General features: G+C 43.1%; 1 protein-coding gene and 1 long non-coding RNA gene across 3 annotated transcripts in view; one reads left to right on the plus strand and one right to left on the minus strand.

Moving 5' to 3' along the window:
• The window catches only part of dgkb (diacylglycerol kinase, beta), a 115,016-nt gene that overhangs the window by 77,199 nt on the left and 14,447 nt on the right, over positions 1-23,370 (minus strand). For both annotated transcript variants that reach the window (XM_015949822.3, XM_015949821.3), the window contains 9 exons: positions 22,315-22,452; positions 17,342-17,391; positions 8,051-8,125; positions 7,381-7,500; positions 3,324-3,441; positions 3,144-3,232; positions 2,742-2,858; positions 2,375-2,473; positions 1,671-1,772 (listed from right to left, as the gene is read on the minus strand). In XM_015949822.3, coding sequence (XP_015805308.3) covers positions 1,671-1,772; positions 2,375-2,473; positions 2,742-2,858; positions 3,144-3,232; positions 3,324-3,441; positions 7,381-7,500; positions 8,051-8,125; positions 17,342-17,391; positions 22,315-22,452 — 908 coding nt within the window. The remainder of the gene's footprint in view (positions 1-1,670; positions 1,773-2,374; positions 2,474-2,741; positions 2,859-3,143; positions 3,233-3,323; positions 3,442-7,380; positions 7,501-8,050; positions 8,126-17,341; positions 17,392-22,314; positions 22,453-23,370) is intronic.
• On the plus strand, positions 15,110-15,779 carry LOC139069861 (uncharacterized). Its single transcript, XR_011520529.1, has 2 exons — positions 15,110-15,253; positions 15,369-15,779. It is a non-coding gene; the product is annotated as an uncharacterized lncRNA (long non-coding RNA).

Genomic DNA, 23,370 nt, shown 5'->3' on the forward strand with positions numbered 1-23,370 from the left:
TCTATCGGCTTCGGTACCAAGGAGGGTCCTTGAGGACTTCAGCATTCTGGATCTAACGGAGGCTTTCCCTGGGTACGTAGACCGACAGATGGTAGTTCATGTGTGTTATAAACCTACTAAAGTTTAGAGCGAAACATTCACTCCCACTCAGAACTAACTGCTTCTCCGGATCCGCTGGTTCTGAATGACATTCCACACACACACACCATCATCATTCATCACGTCTCACTCCACCTTAGTCCATCAGTACACAGAGTGTTTAAGTTAGTCTTGTTTAAATTGTGTAGAAATACATTTCTTAACTATTTTAAACCTGACTCTCTCTCTTTCCTTGGCGTTAATATGAAGTGTTGCTTAATCCCTGCAATAAAAAATTCTGATCTTCTGGTTAAAATAGTCAAAGATCCATCAACTTGATATATCATATTTCTTTGGAATCTCACATTTTATGGTTCAGAAGTAAGATTATTAGAAATAATAATAATGATATAATAATAATAATAATAATAATAATAATAATAATAATAATAATAATAATAATTATTATTATTATTATTATTATTATTATTATTATTATTATTATTATTATTATTATTAAGGGCTGGTCAGTAATACAGTTGCTTTGTGTCAAGAAGGTTGCAGGTTCAACAACCGGCTGCAGCCTCAGCATGGATAAAGCAAAGCTAACGATTACTGTTAACCTTCTTCAGGTGCAGAAAAATACAATTAAACGGATGGAAGGGTCAAAGGTCATAATGCATGTTTTTCTCTGCTTCCTGATTGGTGGGTATTTTGTGAATTTTCCATTTGTCTGACCTCAAGCTGAAACGGGTTTTGTCTGAGGTGCCGGAGGCCGGAGCTTGTGTGGTACCACTTCCAGGATCTGAGATCCAGCGGCTGTTTGGACCGTCCTGCCAGCGGTCGGTCAGTCACAACTCTCCCCCTGCTCTCCCTGACACAGATGAAGCACTTAACTCGCCCTGTCTGCTATCCCAGCAGGCCGAGGGTGAATTAATGAGCTCCCTGTCCACTCCAGAGTGATCCATTACTTCCTGTAATTATAAATAATAATCTTGATTATTATGCTGGTTAGCCAGCGAGAGGCAGAGATGGATTTGCCCGGGATATGATTCATCATTTTTGTCTCTCAGCTGCTAACAGTTGAGCAGTCGCCTCAGAAGGCAGCAGGTTTCCATCGGCTGCGTGCTGGCAGCCTGATGCAGGAGAGGATCTGGCCCAACCCAGCTCTGCTGGGGGGTTCTGATTACCAGCAGGACTGGAAAAGTCCCATCAGGCCTCCAGCTATACAGACACATTTTAAATATTAATTAGTCAACAATAAAGAAGTTCTGTTAGAGTTACGCTCGATGCACAAGCAGCTACAAAAGTCCAATGAAACTCCAAAATGCTCCAACAACAACAGGTGTTGATCTAAACTCTGCTTTCATTGTTTAAGGGTGAACTCAGTAAAGTTTTGTTTACTCATTTTAAAAATTACTATTTTCTTTTACAGTAAATTTAAAAAACAAGCAAGAAAAACATGTAAAGCAGGAATTTCTCAGGAAATTAAAACAACAGAAACTTAAATGTGTTCTTATGGTATGGACAGGGTGGATTTGATATGGGGTTTTATTCAGTAAGAGCAAAACGCTTAAAAACATCTGTTTAACCTGCAGTCCTTGGCCATCCACCGTGACAGAGTTGGCTCTCTGCATCTTTCCCCGGCTCGACTGACTTGAGCGCGAGTCTTTCCTCAGCGTCGACTGTCTTTCCTGAGGTCGAAGATCCAAATTCAAGTTTGAATCCAGAAAGCATCAAAACAAAAACGTAGATGTAAACAGGGAAAAACAAAAGTCTTTAGTAAAGGTCAGACTCTGTTGTTTTCTATAGCCTGGCAGTCAGCAGCTATGATTGACTGACGAAGATATCCGGCTCTTATTTTGTTCATCTTCAATGTCATTTTTCTCCAAGCAGCATGAAAAAAGTTCAAGAATAAATTGTCAATTGTTTATGTCATCATTTGTTTCCTTATTCAAATCAAAACGCTGCACTTTCTGAACTCCGGGGGGTGTTCTGTTAAGAAATTCAACTTTTAAATTGTAACTGAATGTAAAGGTATGAAAAATAAAACATCCACTGCATTTTAAGACATCTACTCCTTACATGTTTGCGCTGCGTCTTTGTGCGTGAAAGGCTTTGAGGCGATCCTCGAGCCCACTTTTACCTTTTGCTCAATTTTGGAAGTAAATTTCGGAAACAAAGAAATTGCTGCTGTTGCAGAGCGCAGTAGGAGGACACGAGCTGATGATTGGATCCCTCAGGTACCAAACGAGGTCAGGTTCACTCCGCTGACCGGAGAAAGGTAAAGTCTTACCAGGACGACGGGGCAGATGGAGTTGGGGGGCAGGATGTGATCCTTCAGGGGTCCACAATCACACTCGGGCTTCACGTGGGAGGCACACTTGTTATGGAGCTGGAGGAGGTGGCAACTATTATTAACAGTCAGCTAGCGGTAACAGAAATAAATGTTTCTGGGGTATTTTCAGAATTTATTTGCAATGCACATGTCAATGCCTCCGCTTTATTTTCTATTAACTCGCAACAGCAAACAAGTGTTTTCTGAGTGTAAATTGGAGCGATGACTGGTGAGGTATCAGAGGTGCAAAAACTGAAGCCTAAACAACACCAAGCAGTGGGAGGATAATGAGGAGTTGGCTGCCTCTCCGCGGGAGGCGGCTTACCGTGATTTGACACCACACACAGTGGAGGCCAGTCAGGCCCTGGTAACACTTAATGGTTTTGTGACACTTGTCACACTTGGTGGGGCAGTTCCCCTCCACCCAGAAATGATGCATGACCTGCAGAGAGGAGGAGAGACGACACGCTGAGAGGAAAGGCAGCGAGTAAAGAAAACACGGTGCAGAAAAACAAGATCTATCCAAAGGTGCAAGTGACACAACAATTAAAGAAAGCAAGCAAGTGGGAACTAACAAAAAAAAAGTGAGGAAGAAAAAGTAAAGAGGCCTGACAAATGATTGTGTCTTTAACTGGGATTATTCTGGTAATAAGTCATGCTGCAGTGAACCGAGTTCATTCAGACAAGCTCTGAGCGTCGCTGATCCAAACCCCTCAGATGGACTCACCTCTGTGTTCTTCTTGGATTTAACGTAAGTTTTGATGCAAGAAAGTGGAGCGCGGGCCACACAGCGCTCGTGGACTGTGTACTTACAGACTGGGACAGAGGGAGAAACAAAAGATAAAAATAAGGCAAACTTTATAATATTGCAGTTATGGTGATTCAGTTATTTGCAATGATGACTCACATGAGCAGCAGAGGCCCTGCTTCCCCAGTCCAATCAGCATGTTGAGACACAGGTTACAGTAGGCTGGCTTGTTGAAGTGCTTCAGTCTCCACACATGCTGACCGTCGTCTTTGACATTCTGCAGAGACAAGAAAGGATCAGGTGACTTCAGTGATTTAGTTCACCAACATCTACGGGAAAATTACATTTTTTAAAAGAAAATCTACTTGTGAGTGGAAGAGATTTTCATAAAAATCTTTTCAAATGCTGCCACCTAGTGGTTCTTATATGAACTGACAATAATTTGGAAGGATTGTGAAACATTTCAATCAGAAACTCATTTTGAAAAAAAAACAGATTTTTTTTTACAAACAAAAACAACAAAATAGATATTCATGAATTTCAAAAGATCTTTCATTCATTTGTCTTCGGATCACAGTTTTCTGACCAGTAAAAGTGAAAAGTGCAATAATTAACAGCTAGTCAATCATTAGAGATGAGACATAAACGCGTTGCAGCATCAGCTGAATCCCCCTCCTGGAGTCATCTGAGATGACGGTAAATAAAGATTAAAGGGGAAACTGATAAAGTAAATTTACACCTGCAGGAAGTGACGGAAGAAACGTGCAAGTTTTGGATAAAGTAATGAAACAATCATTGTGCAGATTAATTTTAACTGAGATGGTTTAATATTGTGCTGCAATGCAAACAGCGTCACAAAAAACAAACTCATTATTATTGTACTGTAGTTTTGGTAGCATGACACTTTTGCTATTGTTTCGTACATCTGTGCGACTTTTTCACTCATAGCATTCAGCAAGAGTACGATATCCTCGCAGAGCAAAGCCCACGAGTCATGCTCGCATAATGCTCGGATGTGACACAACTGCTAACCTTGTACGTTTAGCAACAAATCGGACCTAAGAATAAGATGCAAATAGTAGGTTTAACAAAACATCTAGGACCTTTGAGGTGAATTGAGCTAGTTCTTCACCATGACAGACCGCTACAATGCTCGCATCACTGCAGATGCAGCACCAATCCACCTAGCAAGCTTTCCCTCACTCGTGAACAAGACCTCAAGAGACTTAAGCTCCTCCACTTGAGGCAGGACTTCATCCCTGACCTGGAGAAGGCATTCTAACCTTTTCTCAAGACCATGGTCTTGGATTTAGAAGAGCTGAATCTCATCCCAGCTGCTTCCCACTCAGTTGCAAACCGCTCGATTGAGAGCATGAAGATCATGTTATGATGAAGTCAACAGGACCGTATCATCTGCAAAAAGAAGACCTGATCCTTCGGCCGCCAAAACATGTTTGGGTAACAAGCCAGAGGTCCTAGCTGGGTGGAGTTAGAGTAACCTCATCATTTGGTGGATGTAACCACGCTTCTAGTGCAGCTACTCATTAGAGCTTAACCGATATTGTTTTTTTTATTACTGATGCCGACATGTAGGAAACAAGGTGTACAGCCGATTTTTATAGGCCATTTTTAATGGCGGATATCTAAACATTTTCCACCTTATTTTCATGCTAAATGTCACTAATAACAACAGCTGATGCACAAACTTTCTGGTACTGAATCAGTTTTGAACTCTGAATTTAAATAACTGTTAAATCTGAACTTTGTGCACTGCTCAGTGTTAAAGTCAGACATCTAAATAAAGTTAAATTAGAGTATTTATTATGCAGATGTTATTAGTGAACGTCATCGGGCTGCCGGAGGATGTGCCTGACTTTAAATAAGCTTTACTAAGGACAAATATTGGCCAAGGTATGAAAACAGTAAATGTTGGCCCGATGTTTAAGTCGACCTCTACTACTCATGTCTGTGTTCAAGAGTTTATTTGTATAAATGTAATAATAAATAAAAGCCATATTTTCTGCAGTGGATTTTCCCCTGCAGCTAAAAAGACTTTGGATGTATTTTGTCCATTTGAGAGCTTTAATTGTTGGTTTCCTGATCAGATCTCGTACTGCTTTTTCTTACAACACTTTGCACTGAACTAGTCTCTTCTCTTGTTCAAACCCGTTTCACTTGTTCTCATATTGACTATTCTCCTTTCTATAAAACAAGTCTTTGAATCACGTAAAACTGCCAAGTCTCCCAGGAAACAATTCTGCTGCATCTTTTCTTGAGACTTTATATCCAAACTCTTCCTTTTTAATCATCTCAAAATAATTCTGTAATCTAGATATAAAATGTTACCTGTAGTAATCTAATGAAGTAAAAGTACATCAAGTATGGAGGTTGACGTCTGTGTCAGTAACGGTGTAAACACATTTAATAAGCCTAAGTCCTCCCATCAGTGCGTTGCAGATGGAGTGATTTACTTGTTTCAGGTTTCAGGAGGAACGCAGGTCATGTGACGTTATTTATTTTGGTGGCGGAGCAGGTCCAGGTGTTTCATGAAGCATTGTTTTTAGTTTATCAGTCAGTCGGGCCTCCATTCCTGCAGAAGACTGCAAAGGTTGAACTCGGCAAAGTTATTCTGTACGTAAATAAAATAAATACACACAACACACACAAACACACTCAAAATGGCAACAAGAGAAAAAAGAAGCACATCTCATTTGCGCAGAAGAGATTGGAGCTCATGTGCATGTTTGTTTTATGCTGGTTCTCCAACAGCGGGAAGCTGTAGCTACATTGTAGCTCATTCTCACCAACGTGTGAATGTGTGTGTGTGCGTGCGTGCGTGTGTGTGTGTGTGAATGAGTGAATGACTGTGTGACGAGCGCCTTGGAGGATTGTAGAACCCTAAGGCGTTATACAAATACAGGTCATTTAGCATTTATCTGATGAGTTCAGCTTTGGTAACAGCTGGATGTCTTGTGACTGTCTCCAGGTGGATGTGTGGTGAAGTAGTTAAATTTCAAATCGCTAAAGATTGTATTTTTATTTTTGGCATGTATTTCCATTGGGGGGGCTGCGCAGTGGCGCAGTGGTTAGAGCTGTTGCCTTGCAGCAAGAAGGTCCTGGGTTCGCTTCCCGGCCTGGGATCTTCCTGCATGGAGTTTTCATGTTCTCCCTGTGCATACGTGGGTTCTCTCCGGGTACTCCGGCTTCCTCCCACAGTCCAAAAACATGACTGTTAGGTTAATTGGTGTGTGTGTGTGTGTGTGTGTGTGTGTGTGTGTGTGTGTGTGTGAGTGTGTGTGTATGTGTGTGTGTGTGTGTGTGTGTGTGTGTGTGTGAGTGTGTGTGTGTGTGTGTGTGTGTGTGTGTGTGTGTGATTGTTTGTCCTGTGTGTCTCTGTGTTGCCCTGCGATGGACTGGCTCTATGTCCAGGGTGTACCCTGCCTGATTGCCCATTGACTGCCGGAGGTAGGCACCAGCCCGCCCCCCCCCCCCACTCCCCCCCCCCCCCCCCCCCCCCCCCCCCCCCGGCAACCCCACGTGGACAAGCGGGTCAGGAAATGGATGGATGGATTTCCATTGGGCTGAAAATTTGAAAAAGGATGAATAACTGAGAAAGTATAAAATATTTTATTAACCAAAGTCAGACCCATCGGTGTTGTTGACGAAATATTTTCGTTTTCTTCTTTTTTGTGACAAATGAATTTTTGTGAACAAAAACAAAATGAAAAGAAATTTGTTGTTGTTAAATTAGTAAATTTGTGTAAAGACTAAATTATGATGAATATTGATCAACATTTTCATTGACGACTAAAAGAAGACAACAAATATCGTCCAGAACTATGGGTAACCACAGACAGATCAGACAGGAAGCCCAAAAAGACCTGTTCTGGTGATATCTCCAGCTCCTTCTGGAGCTAAAAACCTGCTTCCAGCATCACATCCTTTCAGTCTCCATTTAAATGTCATGACCTGCGATTTGGAAGGTTAACAGGCCAACAAATCAAAAGCTTTGCCTTTCAACTCAGCGTCTTCATCACTTCAGGTTTAGTCCAAACTCAAAAGTTCATCTCTCAATTCCTGCAGCGATTAACCAAACACGGCAGAGACTTGAACTTTCTTCTGATGAAAACATTTTACCAAGTGCTGAAGTGCCTTTAACTTATTTTTTTACTTGTTGGTGATTAGTTTCAGTAATGTCAGCTATTCGTGGACTCACCGTCTCCAGACCCAACAGAACCAGCAGGGGGATGGTGGTCAGTCCTCCCTGGATCCACTCATCCAGGGACACTGTGCCGTCGCGATCGTAGTCGATTTCCTGCATCATTTCCTGAAGGATCTACAGTTCAAATAAGAACCGATTATAAACCAAAAAGCTTCAGTCAGATTTGAACGTATTGTGTATTAATTATAGATATGTTTCTACCCCTCAGCCACGATCAGGGACAAAACTGTCTACATTGTAAAATATATCTTTTATGGCAGTTTCCTGGAGCACACATGGAGGTTTCTTCCTGTTAAAGGGGAGATTTCCTCTCCACTGCACATGCTTGCTTAGTGTGAGGGTTGCTGTAAAGTCTCTGACACAAGCCAGTGACTTCCTTAGATAAGAAACATTGAACTAATTGGCATAATCTGAACTCAGTGCACTGTTAAACTGGCTCAACTGGAATGTCTGCTTTGTAAAATGCCTTGAAATGACTCTTGTTGTGAACTGGGACGAAATAAATGAATAAACTTGAATTGTTACATAAAATGTGCTCCAACAAAAGCGGTGAATAGGAAACAAAGTCCACAGTGATGCACAAGGATTGAAACGATCACATTCAGGTGACGGAAGATTTGATTTCATGCTATTTTTGTAGCTTGTGTGTCCGTGAAACCCTCACTGGTTTGAGTTCAGTCACGTCCCATTCCAGGTACTCCGCCACACGCATCATCTGAGAGATAATTTGTTCCAGCTCCTGCAGTAAAAAACACAGACAGTCATTAACAGGCACAAAAACACTGTATTTACCTTTTTATGGGGAGCAAACCGACTGATCAGCAGCCAGTAATAGCAGGTTGGGAACGTGAGCAGCAGAGGGAAACAAAGGCGATGTGGGACTTGTTCCCAGCCTGATGGCTTAATTACAATGGTTGCTGTTCAGGGGCAGAGAGGAGCCACATTTTTATCTGGTGGCAGACTGAATTATGATGCACTTTTAAAATCACATCTAAGATTCTGGTTAAAAAAGTGCCCCATTGATACTTTTTCTGTTCTGTTTTTAATGGTTAAGGAATGATTAGCAATAATCAGAAAGCCCATCTGTCTCTCTCGCTCTGATTTAGCCTTTAATTGCAGCCCTCCGCCCTGTCGTACATCATAACACCTACACACGAGTGTTTTTCATTCATAAACAGGTTCACGCCTTACATGATCTGCTTGTTTTTTAGTCATGTGCTGTACTATGCTCTCTGTTTACTATGAATGTCAGACTACAGCATGCAGGGCTGAATCCCTAAAGGTTTTCCTGAAGGGACTGGAAACTCAAAACAACAAAATAAGAAAACTGGAATCGGCATTTTACTCCTCAAAATGACTAATAATGCATTTTCTCAGAAAGAAATTGCTGCAATTCTGAACTCTCATAGAAGCAGCATGTGCTTTGTGCAACCATTATGTCTTTATTATTATTATTATTGTCTGATATGGTCGTATTTTACTGTAAACAAACTGGTTTGGTAATTGTTGGTGTTAATCTGTTTTTCTCAGGCAAAGCAGGAGCAGCAAACCTGAATATCTGCAAGTTTTACTGTGGAAATTTAATCCAGGTTAACATATTTTGTACAATCCAGGGAAACTAGCATTTTTCAAGTACGCCAATAAATTTTTTTTTCTCTTCGTTGAATTGGAAACTCTGGAACAAGAATTGTGAATAGAAGTGAACGCTTGTGCAAATAATGCCACATATCTTACACAATGATTATTTTATTCTGAAAAAGAAAACAAAACCTATTGTCAAAAATCATATTTTGCATGGTGTAATCTTAACAAGGTTCTAAGTAGCGCCTCAATGTGCAACAAGACACAACAGGAGTAAAACAAAACATTTTCTGAGCAGCACTTTAACTTTGGGCCTGTCGATGCCCCTGCACCTCCTGAAGCTCCATTATTTCACTGAAGGAAAAAGCACCCTAGCCCATTATGGCGCCACCTCCACTGTGGTCGAGTAGAAAACATCTTAAACTTAAAAAAAAACATTTGGCCATTTTTCAAGTGGTCTTAAACTTTTGATCAGGACTGAAGCAAAAATTCACAGCCCTGTATGCTTCAGGGAATAAAATAGAAAAACGACTTCAAAAAGATTATTTTCAATATAAATAGAACTAATAACCATCAGTAATAGAAATGAAAACTGCATTATCTTTTTTTATTGGAAGTTTTGTGTTATGATGTAATGTGTTTATGAAAAATATCCATGTTTGTTGGAATTTCTTATGGTTTAGTGAGGATTTTTCTTTGTTTTATTTATTTCATTTAGGTTAGGAGAATATTTCAATGACAGCACAGAAATATCCTCCACTGAGGAACTGAATGGCAATTTAAAGAGTTAATTGTTGTATTTATAGCAGTATTTGCTGGATCTCTCTTGAAATTTTTTTTTTACTTGGTAAAATATGGAATACAATTTTTTAAAATAATCAGATTTTTCCTCTGAAAATCATTAAAAAGCCTGAAAAAGGAAATAATAAATAAAGTTTTTAAAATGAAACAATTTTTGGTCCCTGTGGGGGACGCTCCAGGAGTATGGGGTGGGTGGCCTTTTGTTAAGGGCCATTCAGTCCCTTTGTCACGGTCTGGTTTTTTTTTTCACACACTAATTGGTGTAGAGTCTCATCTCTCCTCTGCAGGTGGGCGTGCCTGGAAGTTGGGAGGCTGCAGGTAATCTGCTGATTAGCTGGCCAGGGATATTTAAGCTCCTGAGAGACGCCTTCACTTCGCTGGATGATTAACTCAACTTGGGTATTTCTCCTAACAGCCAAATCCAAACTAAGCTTTGATTTTGAGAATTTCTGGGTTATGGATTTTTGATTTTTGAGATCTCTGTGTTTTTGACTGCTTGTTTTGCCTCCTGCAGATATCACCTATCAGTTCACCTCGTTTGCTGCTACCAACCTGGTTTCTTCACTGTCCACTCGTCTCTCAGCGTCCTCCTCTGGTCTTCCCACTCCAGGCTGCCCACCCTCCCTCCTGGATCACCATTACCCTTCATGCTCAGCTCCCTCCTCATTTGGACTCCAAGCTCATCAGCCTCCAGTAAGCCTCCTGCCCTCCCCAGACCGGTCCCTCCTCCCTCTCTCACGAGGTCTCACCTCCAACCTGTAAGTTCCATCAGATCCAACATTCAGATTTCCGAGTGCCAGACCTAACTCTCCCTGTTCCTCCAGGATTCTCCACACCCGAACCTCGCTTCTCTGCCTAATACTGCTAGACTTCCTAGCAGCTCTTTCTGTTCTCCTTTTCTAATAAATTATTGTTTGCGATCTTCTTTGACTCTGTGGACTGATTCTGTATGTCGTGGGTTAGGCATCTACCACACAACATGACAGAATCATCCAGCCTGAATCCTAACCTCAGTACCGAATCAGTTCCACCTGTTATCACCGAAACCTTATCACAACGCAGTTTAGCCCTTCATTCCCTCACCAAACAACTGTCAGACGCTAACCAGACTCTGTTTCAGTTGGGTGCGATGGTTAAACAATTAAGTGAACAGCTCACCAATCCGGAACCCTCTGCTCCTCCTGCTCCGAGTCCGCCCGGACCCGTTACCTCGGCACCATCCATCCCGCCCAACTTCCGGGTTGCCTTGTCTCCTCCCCCCGAGACGTTCGACGGGGATCGAAACGTTTGTAGAGGTTTCCTCCTCCAGTGTAACTTGGCTTTCCAACGCTCCCCGGAATCTTTTGCAACCGACGCAGCCAAGATTTCCTACATTGTCGGATTACTGCGCGGCAAGGCCCTCAGGTGGGCAGAAGCCAAGAGCCGCTCTCCGAACTTCCTTGCGGGCCCATTTACTGAGTTTTTATCCGAGTTTAACTTGACATTTGACAAATCCGAGCCCGCCTCAGAGCTAGCAAAACGGCTCTGGAACCTCCGACAAGGCAAGCAATCAGTGGCTGACTTCGCCATCGAGTTTAGGACCCTGGCATCGGCTTCCACTCTCGACGAGGATTCATTAAAAGGGGCGTTTTCACAAGCCTTAAACGAGCGCCTCCAAGACCAGCTGGCTTTCTGCCAGGAACCCACAAACCTGGAGGACTTGATAATGCTCTGCCACCGGATCGAGAGGAGACTGAATGACCGTCATAAAGGTAACAATTCGTTTTTTCATCTTCAGACCCATACTCAGTCCAGGGCGGCCCAACCAGCACCATCCTCTCTCCCCAGCGAACCCATGCAGTTGGGCCGGGCTAGACTAAGCCAGGAGGAACGAGATAAAAGAATGAGATCTGGTCTTTGTTTGTACTGTGGCCTAGCTGGCCATTTCGTGTCTGACTGTCCCAAGACTTTAAACTCCAGAGCCCACCAGTAGAACCTAGGATACTGGTGGGCGGTTCATCTGCACTCATGAAGTCTCGGTGTGCTTTAGACTGTTTTTTAACCTTCAGTAAAACCTCAATATCCACCCGAGCCCTGATTGACTCTGGATGTGAACAGAACCTATTAGACCAACTAGTTGATCGGCTCGGCATAACCACTATTCCACTCGAGGCCCCAACGAGGGTTGTTTCTTTAGATGGCAGCTTCCTAACCTCTATAACCCATAAAACTGTTCCGGTTAACCTCTCGATCTCTGGCAATCATCATGAATCACTGACCTTTTTTGTTTTTCCATGTCACCAGTCAGAAATCGTATTGGGGCATCCCTGGTTAAGTCTCCACAATCCCCGCATCAACTGGGTGTCTAACAGGGTGGAGGAATGGAGCAACCAATGTCACGTTTCCTGTCTGGGCACAGCTCAGATCCGCTCTGAGTGCAGAACCCCTGAACAACCACCTCCCGATCTCACTGGTGTCCCCAAGGAATATTTCGACCTACTGCAGGTATTTTCAAAGGATAAAGCTTCCTCCTTACCCCCCCATAGGCCTTTTGATTGTGCTATAGACTTGTTTCCTGGAGCTCCTCTTCCATCTAGCCGTCTCTACAACATCTCAAGACCAGAACGTGAGTGTATGGAAAAATACATCTCAGAATCACTCTCAGCTGGCATAATCCGACCGTCTACATCCCCTCTGGGAGCGGGGTTCTTCTTTGTTACAAAGAAGGATGGCACTCTCCGACCATGTATCGACTATCGAGGACTCAACCAGATAACAGTAAGAAACAAATATCCATTACCTTTGTTATCGTCAACCTTTGAGCCTGTACAAGATGCCTCCATCTTCACCAAACTCGACCTGAGGAACGCATACCACCTCGTCCGAATAAAGGAGGGTGATGAATGGAAGACGGCATTTAAGACACCAGTGGGACATTTTGAGTATTTGGTAATGCCGTTTGGGCTCACCAATGCCCCAGCTGTTTTTCAGTCTTTGGTGAACTCGGTTTTGGCTGATTTTGTGAACAAGTTTGTTACTGTGTATCTTGATGATATCTTGATTTTTTCGAGGACACCTGAAGAGCATTCCAAACATGTCCGTGCTGTTCTCCACCGCCTTTTGGAAAATCGCCTCTACGTGAAAGCGGAGAAGTGTGAATTCCATGTCCCGAGTGTGAAGTTCCTGGGTTTTGTTCTGGAGAGTGGGAGACTGGGACCAGATCCTGAGAAGGTCCAAGCGGTACAGAGCTGGCCAACACCCACAACACGTAAGGAGCTGCAAAGATTTCTGGGTTTTGCAAATTTCTACAGATGTTTCATTAAGGGCTACAGCCAGATTGCCAGTCCGCTGACTCGGTTAACCTCCATCAAGAGACCTTTTGTTTGGGATTCCACAGCCGAGAGTGCCTTCTCTGCACTCAAAGACAAGTTTACTCAAGCACCGGTTCTTACCCGACCAGATTCCTCTCGGCAATTCACACTCGAGGTGGATGCATCGGATACAGGTGTGGGTGCCGTCCTATCCCAGGTTTCTCCCTCAGACCACCGTCTCCACCCCTGTGCTTTTTTTTCCCGGCGCCTCTCCCCAGCCGAGAGAAACTATGATGTGGGGGACCGGGAGCTCCTGGCCATGAAACTCGCCCTGGAGGAGTGGAGGCACTGGTTGGAGGGAGCTGAGCACCCCATCATCATATGGACAGACCACAAAAACCTCGCCTATTTGAAGGAGGCAAAGAGGTTGAATCCCAGACAGTCTAGGTGGTCCTTGTTCTTTTCACGGTTCCATTTTGTCCTCTCTTACAGACCAGGCACTAAGAACATCAAACCGGACGCCCTATCCCGACAGTTTTCGGCTGACTCCAATCCAGAACCAGCATCCATTCTCCCTCCTGACTGTGTCATTGGGTCCGTAACCTGGGAGGTCCGAGACCAAGTACTTGAGGCCCTCAAGACCACTCCGGGCCCAAGCAAGGTACCCCCAAACACATTATTTGTTCCCCCTTCGGTCAGAAGCAAGGTAATCCACTGGGGGCATACAGCTAGGTTTTCTGTCCATCCTGGGGTTAGTCGTACGGTAGCATTGATCAGACGGACTTTTTGGTGGCCAACTATGTTTAAGGACACTAAGGAGTACATTGCCGCCTGCCAGACCTGTGCCCGCAATAAGACCAGTAATCAATCACCCTCTGGCTTACTCAACCCATTACACGTTCCGTCTAGACCATGGTCCCACATCGCCATGGATTTTGTAACTGGCCTGCCTCCTTCTCGTGGCTTCTCAGTAATCATGACAGTAGTTGACCGTTTTTCTAAGGCTTGCCATCTCATCCCCTTAAAGGCCCTCCCTTCAGCTGCAGAATCAGCTGCACTTTTGGTGAAACACGTTTTTAGGTTACATGGCATTCCGTTCGAAATACTCTCTGATCGAGGTCCCCAGTTCATTTCTCGAGTCTGGAAGGGTTTTGCCGCCTGTCTCGGGGCCAAGGTCGCCCTCACCTCCGGATTTCATCCTCAATCTAATGGCCAGTGTGAGAGGATGAATCAGGAACTAGGTGCCATGCTCCGTTGTTTATGTTCCTCCAACCCCTCCCGCTGGAGTTTAGAACTACCCTGGATCGAATACGCCCATAACTCACATGTCTCCTCTTCTACCGGGTTGTCTCCTTTCGAGGTCTCCCTTGGTTTTCAGCCCTGCCTGTTCCCTTCTGAGTTTCCCTCCTCAGTCGTCTCCATTCCCCAGTTCCTCAGGAGTGCAAAGCGTACCTGGTCAGCCACGCAGAAGGCCCTGCAAAGGACTGCTGACCGTAACCGGCGTTTGGCCGACCGTCACCGGAGGCCGGCTCCAGTCTATGTGCCTGGTCAGCGCGTCTGGCTGTCGACCCGGGATATTGCGTTGAAGGGCCACTGCAAGAAATTGTCCCCCAAGTTCATCGGCCCCTTCACCATCTCCTCAATCATCAATCCCTCGTCTGTCCGTTTGGAGCTTCCCCCTCATATGAAGGTACATCCGGTTTTTCATGTTTCCCTCCTGAAGCCTGTCTCCTCCAGTCCCCTTTGCCCTCCTCCTGCTCCTCCTCCTCCGGTTCGGTTGGCTGATGGGGGTCTCGGTTTTCGGGTCCGGCGCCTCCTGGACGTTAGGCGTCGTGGCCGAGGTCTCCAGTATCTGGTGGAATGGGAGGGCTATGGGCCCGAGCACAGGCAATGGGTCCCGGGGTCCTGGATTGACGACCCCTCCCTCATTAGGGATTTTGAGGCTGCCCGGTCTGCCTCCTCCTCCGCCTCCTCCTCCTCTGCCAGGACGCCGGGTGGCGTCCCTTGAGGGGGGGGGTACTGTCACGGTCTGGGTTTTTTTTTCACACACTAATTGGTGTAGAGTCTCATCTCTCCTCTGCAGGTGGGCGTGCCTGGAAGTTGGGAGGCTGCAGGTAATCTGCTGATTAGCTGGCCAGGGATATTTAAGCTCCTGAGAGACGCCTTCACTTCGCTGGATGATTAACTCAACTTGGGTATTTCTCCTAACAGCCAAATCCAAACTAAGCTTTGATTTTGAGAATTTCTGGGTAATGGATTTTTGATTTTTGAGATCTCTGTGTTTTTGACTGCTTGTTTTGCCTCCTGCAGATATCACCTATCAGTTCACCTCGTTTGCTGCTACCAACCTGGTTTCTTCACTGTCCACTCGTCTCTCAGCGTCCTCCTCTGGTCTTCCCACTCCAGGCTGCCCACCCTCCCTCCTGGATCACCATTACCCTTCATGCTCAGCTCCCTCCTCATTTGGACTCCAAGCTCATCAGCCTCCAGTAAGCCTCCTGCCCTCCCCAGACCGGTCCCTCCTCCCTCTCTCACGAGGTCTCACCTCCAACCTGTAAGTTCCATCAGATCCAACATTCAGATTTCCGAGTGCCAGACCTAACTCTCCCTGTTCCTCCAGGATTCTCCACACCCGAACCTCGCTTCTCTGCCGAATACTGCTAGACTTCCTAGCAGCTCCTTCTGTTCTCCTTTTCTAATAAATTATTGTTTGCGATCTTCTTTGACTCTGTGGACTGATTCTGTATGTCGTGGGTTAGGCATCTACCACACAACATGACACCCTTTACCAGAGGAGTGTGAGTTTGCTCCGCATAGCCGGTAGTAAGTCAGACCTGTTCCCGGTGAGGGTTGGACTCCGCCAGGGCTGCCCTTTGTCACCGGTTCTGTTCATTACCTTTATGGACAGAATTTCTAGGCGCAGCCGTGGTGTGGAGTGTGTCGAGTTTGGTGGCAGGAGAATCTCGTCTCTGCTTTTTGCGGATGATGTGGTCTTCCTAGCTTCATCCAGGACTGACCTTCAGCTCTTGCTGGGTAGGTTCGTGGCCGAGTGTGAAGCGGCTGGGATGAGGATCAGCACCTCCAAATCTGAGACCATGCTTCTCGACCGGAAAAGGGTGGCTTGCCAACTCCTGGTCGGGAGAGAGGTCCTACCTCAAGTGGAGGAGTTTAAGTATCTCGGGGTCTTGTTCACGAGTGAGGGTAGGAGGGATCAGGAGATGGACAGGCGGATTGGTTCGGCGTCTGCAGTGATGCGGACGCTGAGCCGATCTGTCGTGGGGAAGAGGGAGCTGAGCCAGAAAGCCAGGCTCTCGATTTACCGGTCGATCTACGTCCCAATCCTCACCTATGGTCATGAGCTTTGGGTAATGACCGAAAGAACGAGATCGCAGATATAAGCGGCCGAAATGAGTTTCCTTCGTAGGGTGGCCGGTCTCAGCCTTAGAGATAGGGTGAGGAGCTCGGACATTCGGGGAGGTCCCTGGGGAGGTGTTTCGGGCATGTCCTGCCGGCAGGAGGCCCCCAGGTCGACCCAGGACACGTTGGAGAGGTTACATCTCCAATCTGGTCCGGGAACGCCTTGGGGTCTTGTCGGAGGAGCTGGTGGAGAAGGCCGGGGAGAGGACGGTCTGGAGCTCCCTAGTTGGGATGCTGCCCCTGCGACCCGGACCCAGATAAGCGGAGGAAGACGAAGGCGACGACGACGATGTAATGTAGTGTTTATGAAAAATCTCCATGTTTGTTGGAATTTTTTTATGGTTTAGTGATGCTTTTTCTTTGTTTAGTTTATTTACTTCATTTAGGTCAGGAGAATATTTCAATGACAGCACAGAAATATCCTCCACTGAGGAACTGAATGGCAATTGAAAGAGTTAATTGTTGTATTTATAGCATTATTTGCCTGATCTCTCTTGAAAAATTGTTTTACTTGGTAAAATATGGAATACAATTTTTTTAAATAATCAGATTTTTCCTCTCTGAAAATCATTTAAACCCTGAAAAAAGAAATAATAAACAAAGTTTTTAAAATGAAACAATTTTTGGTCTAATATTAACATAACCATTATATAATATTGTATTGTGTATAACAATAAAACAACGACAGTGATATAAAACTGGCGCGTGCCACATGTAAATCCACCACCAGGGGGGCAGTAGGCATGCATAAATCTGGATATGGCCGGTTTAAGATGAAGGTACTAATCCTGATGCTTATTCAACAACAGAAATGGTTTGATGGGACCTGTAACGATAATCTAGAAGGAGTTCGGCAGAATATTTACCGAGCTGTCCAAAGACCCGTTTCCATCCGTGTCATAGAGGCGAAACATAACTGTGAGGAAAAAACAAAAACAAAATGTCAGCCAGTGACAGTGATGATCTAAACTCTACATCCGTCGACCTTTGAAGGAATCGTTAAAAGCATCAGAGCAGCTTCAGGAGACGCAGCAGCAGCGGGAATGTCACGATGCTCTCTGCTGTATGAAAACGGCCTAAAGAGAAAAATGCAAGCAGCTGTTAGCGTTTAAGTGCTCCCTCATTACCTCTCAAACCCATCGCCATGGAAACAGAGTGATCATCACTGCTTTGATCTGTTGTTTCTCAGCTTTTTACCTTATAATAAAATCTGAATGCGACCACATCACGTGAGTGCAGACGCCTAAATCTAGAGGAGCCATGACCCACCAGCGGGTCTGCGGCCCGTGCTCGGATCCTTCTCATCACGAGGTGCTGGCGTTAAAACACCGCAGGATATGTTGAGATAAGAATCTAAAACAGCAGAATCTATAAAAGATCATAATTTTACTAGTGGGTGGAGCTAAATTCTGTGGATAACAGATGAGAAACAGTTAAAACTCTAGCATTGTGAACATTTTCAGAAAATACATCATTGACAGTGTTTTAATAATTTATGTTAAATTCGAATTATGAAAATAAACCATTTAAATAAACTGTAATTTATTTAAATGTCAGTGTCTACACTGCTATATTGATGGTGTTAAAACGTGTTAACAGAAGAAATTCACTAAATATTTTACTGATAAACTGTAAATATCCTCTCTAGCTAACTTCATATAACAGTCAACGTTTCCACCTTTTATTTTATTAATCTGTTCCTTTAATTTTGGTACTTTTATCATCAGCAGCTTTAAAGTAGTAAAAGTGTAACCACTTAATTTTTAAATATCTTCCACAGATTGTGCACATTTATTTTAACACTACCAATAAAACCAGGATGTTAAAGATAAAAGTCATAAATCCACTAATTCTATTTAAGTATTCACATTTTATGAAATAATTTTAGACATTTTCATTTTTTGTAGTTTAGATAAATTAAATGGAATGAATTGCACAATTTTTCTGAAAAGAAAAATAAAACAAAAGCATCTCAAAATAAAACAAACCTCCACTGAAAGTTAAATATGTGCAGTTCAGAAGTGTCATTTATCTTTTAAAAGTAAATTAGCCAGTTGGAGTGAATATTTGCATTTTGCAGTTCACACAGATTCTGTTAAAACCTCTAAAACAATTTGAAACAATGAAGAGAAACTCAGGAAAGAGCGGCTATGAAAGTTGTCTGCTAACCAGCAGAGGGCACTGTCTGCTGCATTCACAACACCACAGCTGATCTCAGAAGAGGCAAAGTGTTTCAGAAGACAGTAGTTAGGTCCATAATGTGTTCAGAAACACACGTGCAGAAAGAGTCTGTGAATTATTCAGAAATCTCTGTGCTTAACGATTTCTCCAATAAATAATTCAGATGAAAGAGGATTGGAGCGAGACAGAACAAAGACTGATGTGTCCAATTAAACAGTGCAACCGTGTGAATAAATGGTAGTATAGATGTAATTTAAAAAGTGGGTCAATAAGCTGCTGAACTGGAGCATCAAACAGTTGATGTCTGCATGAGATTCAAAAAGAGACAGAAAGTGGAAAAAAACATGAAACAAATTTGTGTCTTAGAAACATTAGGTCTTTTGCAATAATAATAATAATAATAATAATAATAATAATAATAATAATAATAATAATAATAATAATAATAATAATAATAACAAATTTAAAAATCAGATCAAATCAGAGAACATGCTGAAAATCTGAAACTAATTGATCAAAAATATTTAAATTTAACAAATTCATATTAAAAAACTGTCTTGAGAGTCATAACAAGAACCAAAATGAACCGAGCACATCACTCCTGCTCATAAATCTCTACACTGGTTACCTGTAAACAACAGAATGCATTTCAAAGTGCTTCTACTAGTTTATAAATCACTCAGTGGCACAGGGCCCAAATACAGGTCAGACCTCTTTCCTGTACATACACCCTGTACGGCTCTGAGATCCTTAGGAAACAGTCAGCTAGAACCCCGGGTCAGAACCAAACAGAGTGAAGCTGCTTTTTGCTACTATGCTGCACCGGCTTCCTCATTACCTCAAATGTGCACCAACTCTAGAAATGTTTAAATAGAAATTGAAAACCTTCATGTATTCATCAGCATTTGGATGAATGTTTCCGATGTTGCACCTTTTGCACTGTAACTGCTCACCCTTTAGCTTTGTGTTTTTTCTGATTATTGAATCCAACATTAATTTGTGTATTTAATTAGCTCTAAATGTATTTGTGCATTTTAATGATGCTGTCACGTTGATTTAGCTTTTCTTGCTCCTGGAAAGCACATTGAATTGCCTCTGTGTATGAAACCTGCTATATAAATAAAGCCGCCTTGCTTAATCCCACAAAAAGTGACAACGTCCTAAATACTAATAGTCAAGATTATAACTGAGAAGTCTAAGAACATTATGACATTTGCAGTAAAAGCAACAGAAAAAAATAGACAATTTGGGTTCAAAACAACTTTTTAAATAGTGTGTAGTGCCTTCATTTCGTGTCTGGTCAGGTGACTCTAGAGTATAAGAACGAATACAACAGACTTATTTTTAGATGAGTGTGTGCAGAACTTATTAAAACAGGAGGCAGTGATGAGCTAAAGGAGTTTCTGTGTCTTCATGGTCTTTAAATAGTGTGTTTATCTCTGCAGCTTCATCTGACCTGATCACTTTTGATGCTCAAACTCAGGAAAAACAGATACTTGGTTAATCTAATCACAGACATTTTCAGGTAAAACCAAAACAAGATGATTAAATACATTTTGGATCTAATCATTTGCACATTACTGAAAAATAAAGTAGCCAAAAAAAGCTATGAGGCTGATTGATCACACAGCAATGTAGATGTGTTGGCGACACGTGATGTAATGGACACATTCTCTTACAAACATTTCCCTTCGGGAGCGTTTCAGATATGAAGCGGCAGCAAAAGTGTTCCATACGGCTGGTCCCACAACATCACAAAAACACCAGAGAATTGCAACGCCATGCGTGATTTCAGCAGTTAAAGTCCCATAGTCATCATCACACACTGGTGAAATTCATCTCCATATATGACCCACCCCCATAGTGAGCGCTGAGCAGCAGCTGTGGCCGCAGTCGGGAACTACTTGGTGGTTTAACTCCCCAATCCAACCCCTTGATGCTGAGTGTCAAACGGGGGGCTTTGGGTCCCATTTTTGGATCTTTGTCGTGACCCGACTGGTTTTGAACCCTGATCTCTCAGTCCCAGGGCAGACACTCTACCACTATGCCACTGAGCTGGTCAGCACAGTTCACACGATAAACAAGCAAGGAGAGAGACAGCTGCATGCATCCAAAAAGGCCTGTTGGTTTATTTTCTGTTCTGTTTACCTCGACTCCAGAGGTTTCACAGGTAATCATGTAATTTTATTCACTAGTTAAGCAAAAGGAAATATGCACACAAGTTTTGTTTTGAAGGTTTCCGGATGTTTCAACCCTACTTCCCCTGGAATCATCAGTGGTGCGGAACAGCAGTAGAGCGTCACTGCTTCAAATAGAATCCATTATAGTCAATGGGGGTGATTCAAACCAGCTGTGATGACACAATTTTCAGTCATAAGCCACTTCTGGGACACAATAATTTCCATAGTTAACCTATAGCTAGACAGGAAATCACATATGGTTTTAGTGTAAAACCCACAGTAATTTCAAAATAAAAGACTACTGCAGCAATGCGATTCCAAATCTATGTAGGTTATGTCAATACAAGTGATCTAATGGCTGTGGCCCAGTGGTAGAGTGTGAGATCTGTGTTCAAAACTGGTTGGGTCATACTAAAGACTTTAAAAATGGGAGCCAGTGCCTCCCTGCTTGACACTGAGGTTTAAGGGGTTGGATTAGGGGGTTAAACTACAGCTCACCACAGGGACAGGTCAAATGTGGAGAGGAATTTCACCAGTGTGTGATGATGACTATGGGACTTTATCTACTCCCAGCACATGTGATTTAATTCTTTTTGGTATAATGGTGGATGGTATAAACTCGAGGGATTTTGTGATCTGGCAAGTGCAGCGTGGAGCACGGCAGAGAAGCTGCTCCGAGGCTAACATTTTCCGGGTGTGTACTTGCACACAGCGAAAGTCGTGTGTAAAACGTTCAGCTGCCGTTCCGCTTAGCTGATGCTTCCAGTGTGAAGTAGGGGTAACGCCATTTTGAGTCAGAACACGCAATCGGAACTACTGAGGTTGACGTCTTCTGGGAGCTTAGTGCAAGAAATGTTAGACATAAACACTTCATGGCTGATCGAAATGAGTTTCACAGGTTTTGTGGACGTTACATGACAATTATGTGTTCAGAGGAAAATTTCGGTAAGAGATAAAATTTAACTTCCTTCAAATGAAGGAAACTGGACTTCTTTGGTTTCTTGAAGACATTTCCTCAGCAAGTACTGCAGCAATTTCCTAATGTTGTGATTCTCACACATATGGCAATAAACCCCTTCTGATTCGCTTCTCATCCGAGGAGCTTCATCAATTCTGACTGGAATATGGGAAGGTCAAGCTTATAAACTGTAGCTGTCTATTGTGTCTTAAACTAATCCAAACAGCTATTCCCACACAATAGAGCCCAATGACTCCTCAGGGGGTGGGGAGGAGGGGGTATTCATAGGTAGTTGCAGCTCATTATATCAACAACAGATGATTGAGAACCTTCACCAGCATATCCAACTTCATTGTTTACAGCTTAATAATGTTTGTTCAACTCATAATCACATTTTTTAGCATTAGTAAAGTTAGGAGTTAAATCTCTACTATCCATAAATCTGGCCCTTAAAGACAAATAGCTTTCACCTAGTGTGGGTTTAGCAGGACCAGTCAGGAGTGATTTGGTGAAAACTCACATTCTAGTTTGTCCTCAGGGCGCCCACCTTCCAGCAACGACAGGTAGCACACAATGTCCTTGAGCTGCACCGTATCCAGAGGCCTGGGCAGGGCAGCTGTCTTCAGAGGGGTCGAGTTTACTTTCATGAGCTTCAGGCCTGCAGGGAGACAAACAAAAGGTCAAAGCATCCTCCATGATACCTCTGTTAGCTCCAGGACCTGCTGCTAGGATGCCAAGCATCACTCATTTATTGATCTCTTATGGGTGGTGAATCAAATGCAGAAAAGTAGCATGGTGGTGTCTTCTGGCTGTTTTAAACAATAAAGTTTAAGAAGACACCAACACTTATTCTGTCAAACACCTAAAATATCAGAGCCCGGATTTATCACTTCACTAACATAAGGAAAATGAGTGTTTGTGTGATTTCACACAATAAACCAATACATTTAAAATTGAATGAGACCAAAGTATGTGTTGCAACACATATGAAGTCATTTGCTTTGTAAAATCACAGCATGACTACATTTTACCAAATAAGAAAAACTGTTAGAGTGGTTAGAGTAAGAAGATGGAAAAGAAACTTTCAGCAGCTCATTAAGCAAATAACTTTCAATCCCGTTTCAATCGACAAGCCAATTATGTCATATCTGATCCACATGTTCCTAAGTATCTTAGACCTCTGCCTAGTTAACAGGATTAGTACATTCCTCAACATTCTTAACTCCACCAAAAAAACAAACATGAAACCCAAAACAGCAAACCTACGGGAGTGAAGATGACTTAAATGTCAGAAATATACGTCCGATCTTCTGAAGTTGAGGGATAAAGACATCCTAGCCATTTTTGGTGAAAGCATGAAAATAAAGATTTCAGGCAAAATCACAAGAACAGATGAAATCCAACACTTGGTGTGAGTGATGCAGATGTAAATCAGCTACTAACACAACAATTTTTTGTTTATTTGACCAAGTTCACTGATGTTTTCAACACTTTTGCAGTGGTCTCAAGTATAAATACATGCCTTGTGAGTTGGTCTCCATGGAAAAACAGCTCTGGTGCTCCTGTTTCAGTAACT

Source organism: Nothobranchius furzeri, chromosome 5, assembly GCF_043380555.1.
Source record: "Nothobranchius furzeri strain GRZ-AD chromosome 5, NfurGRZ-RIMD1, whole genome shotgun sequence".
NCBI lineage: Eukaryota > Metazoa > Chordata > Actinopteri > Cyprinodontiformes > Nothobranchiidae > Nothobranchius > Nothobranchius furzeri.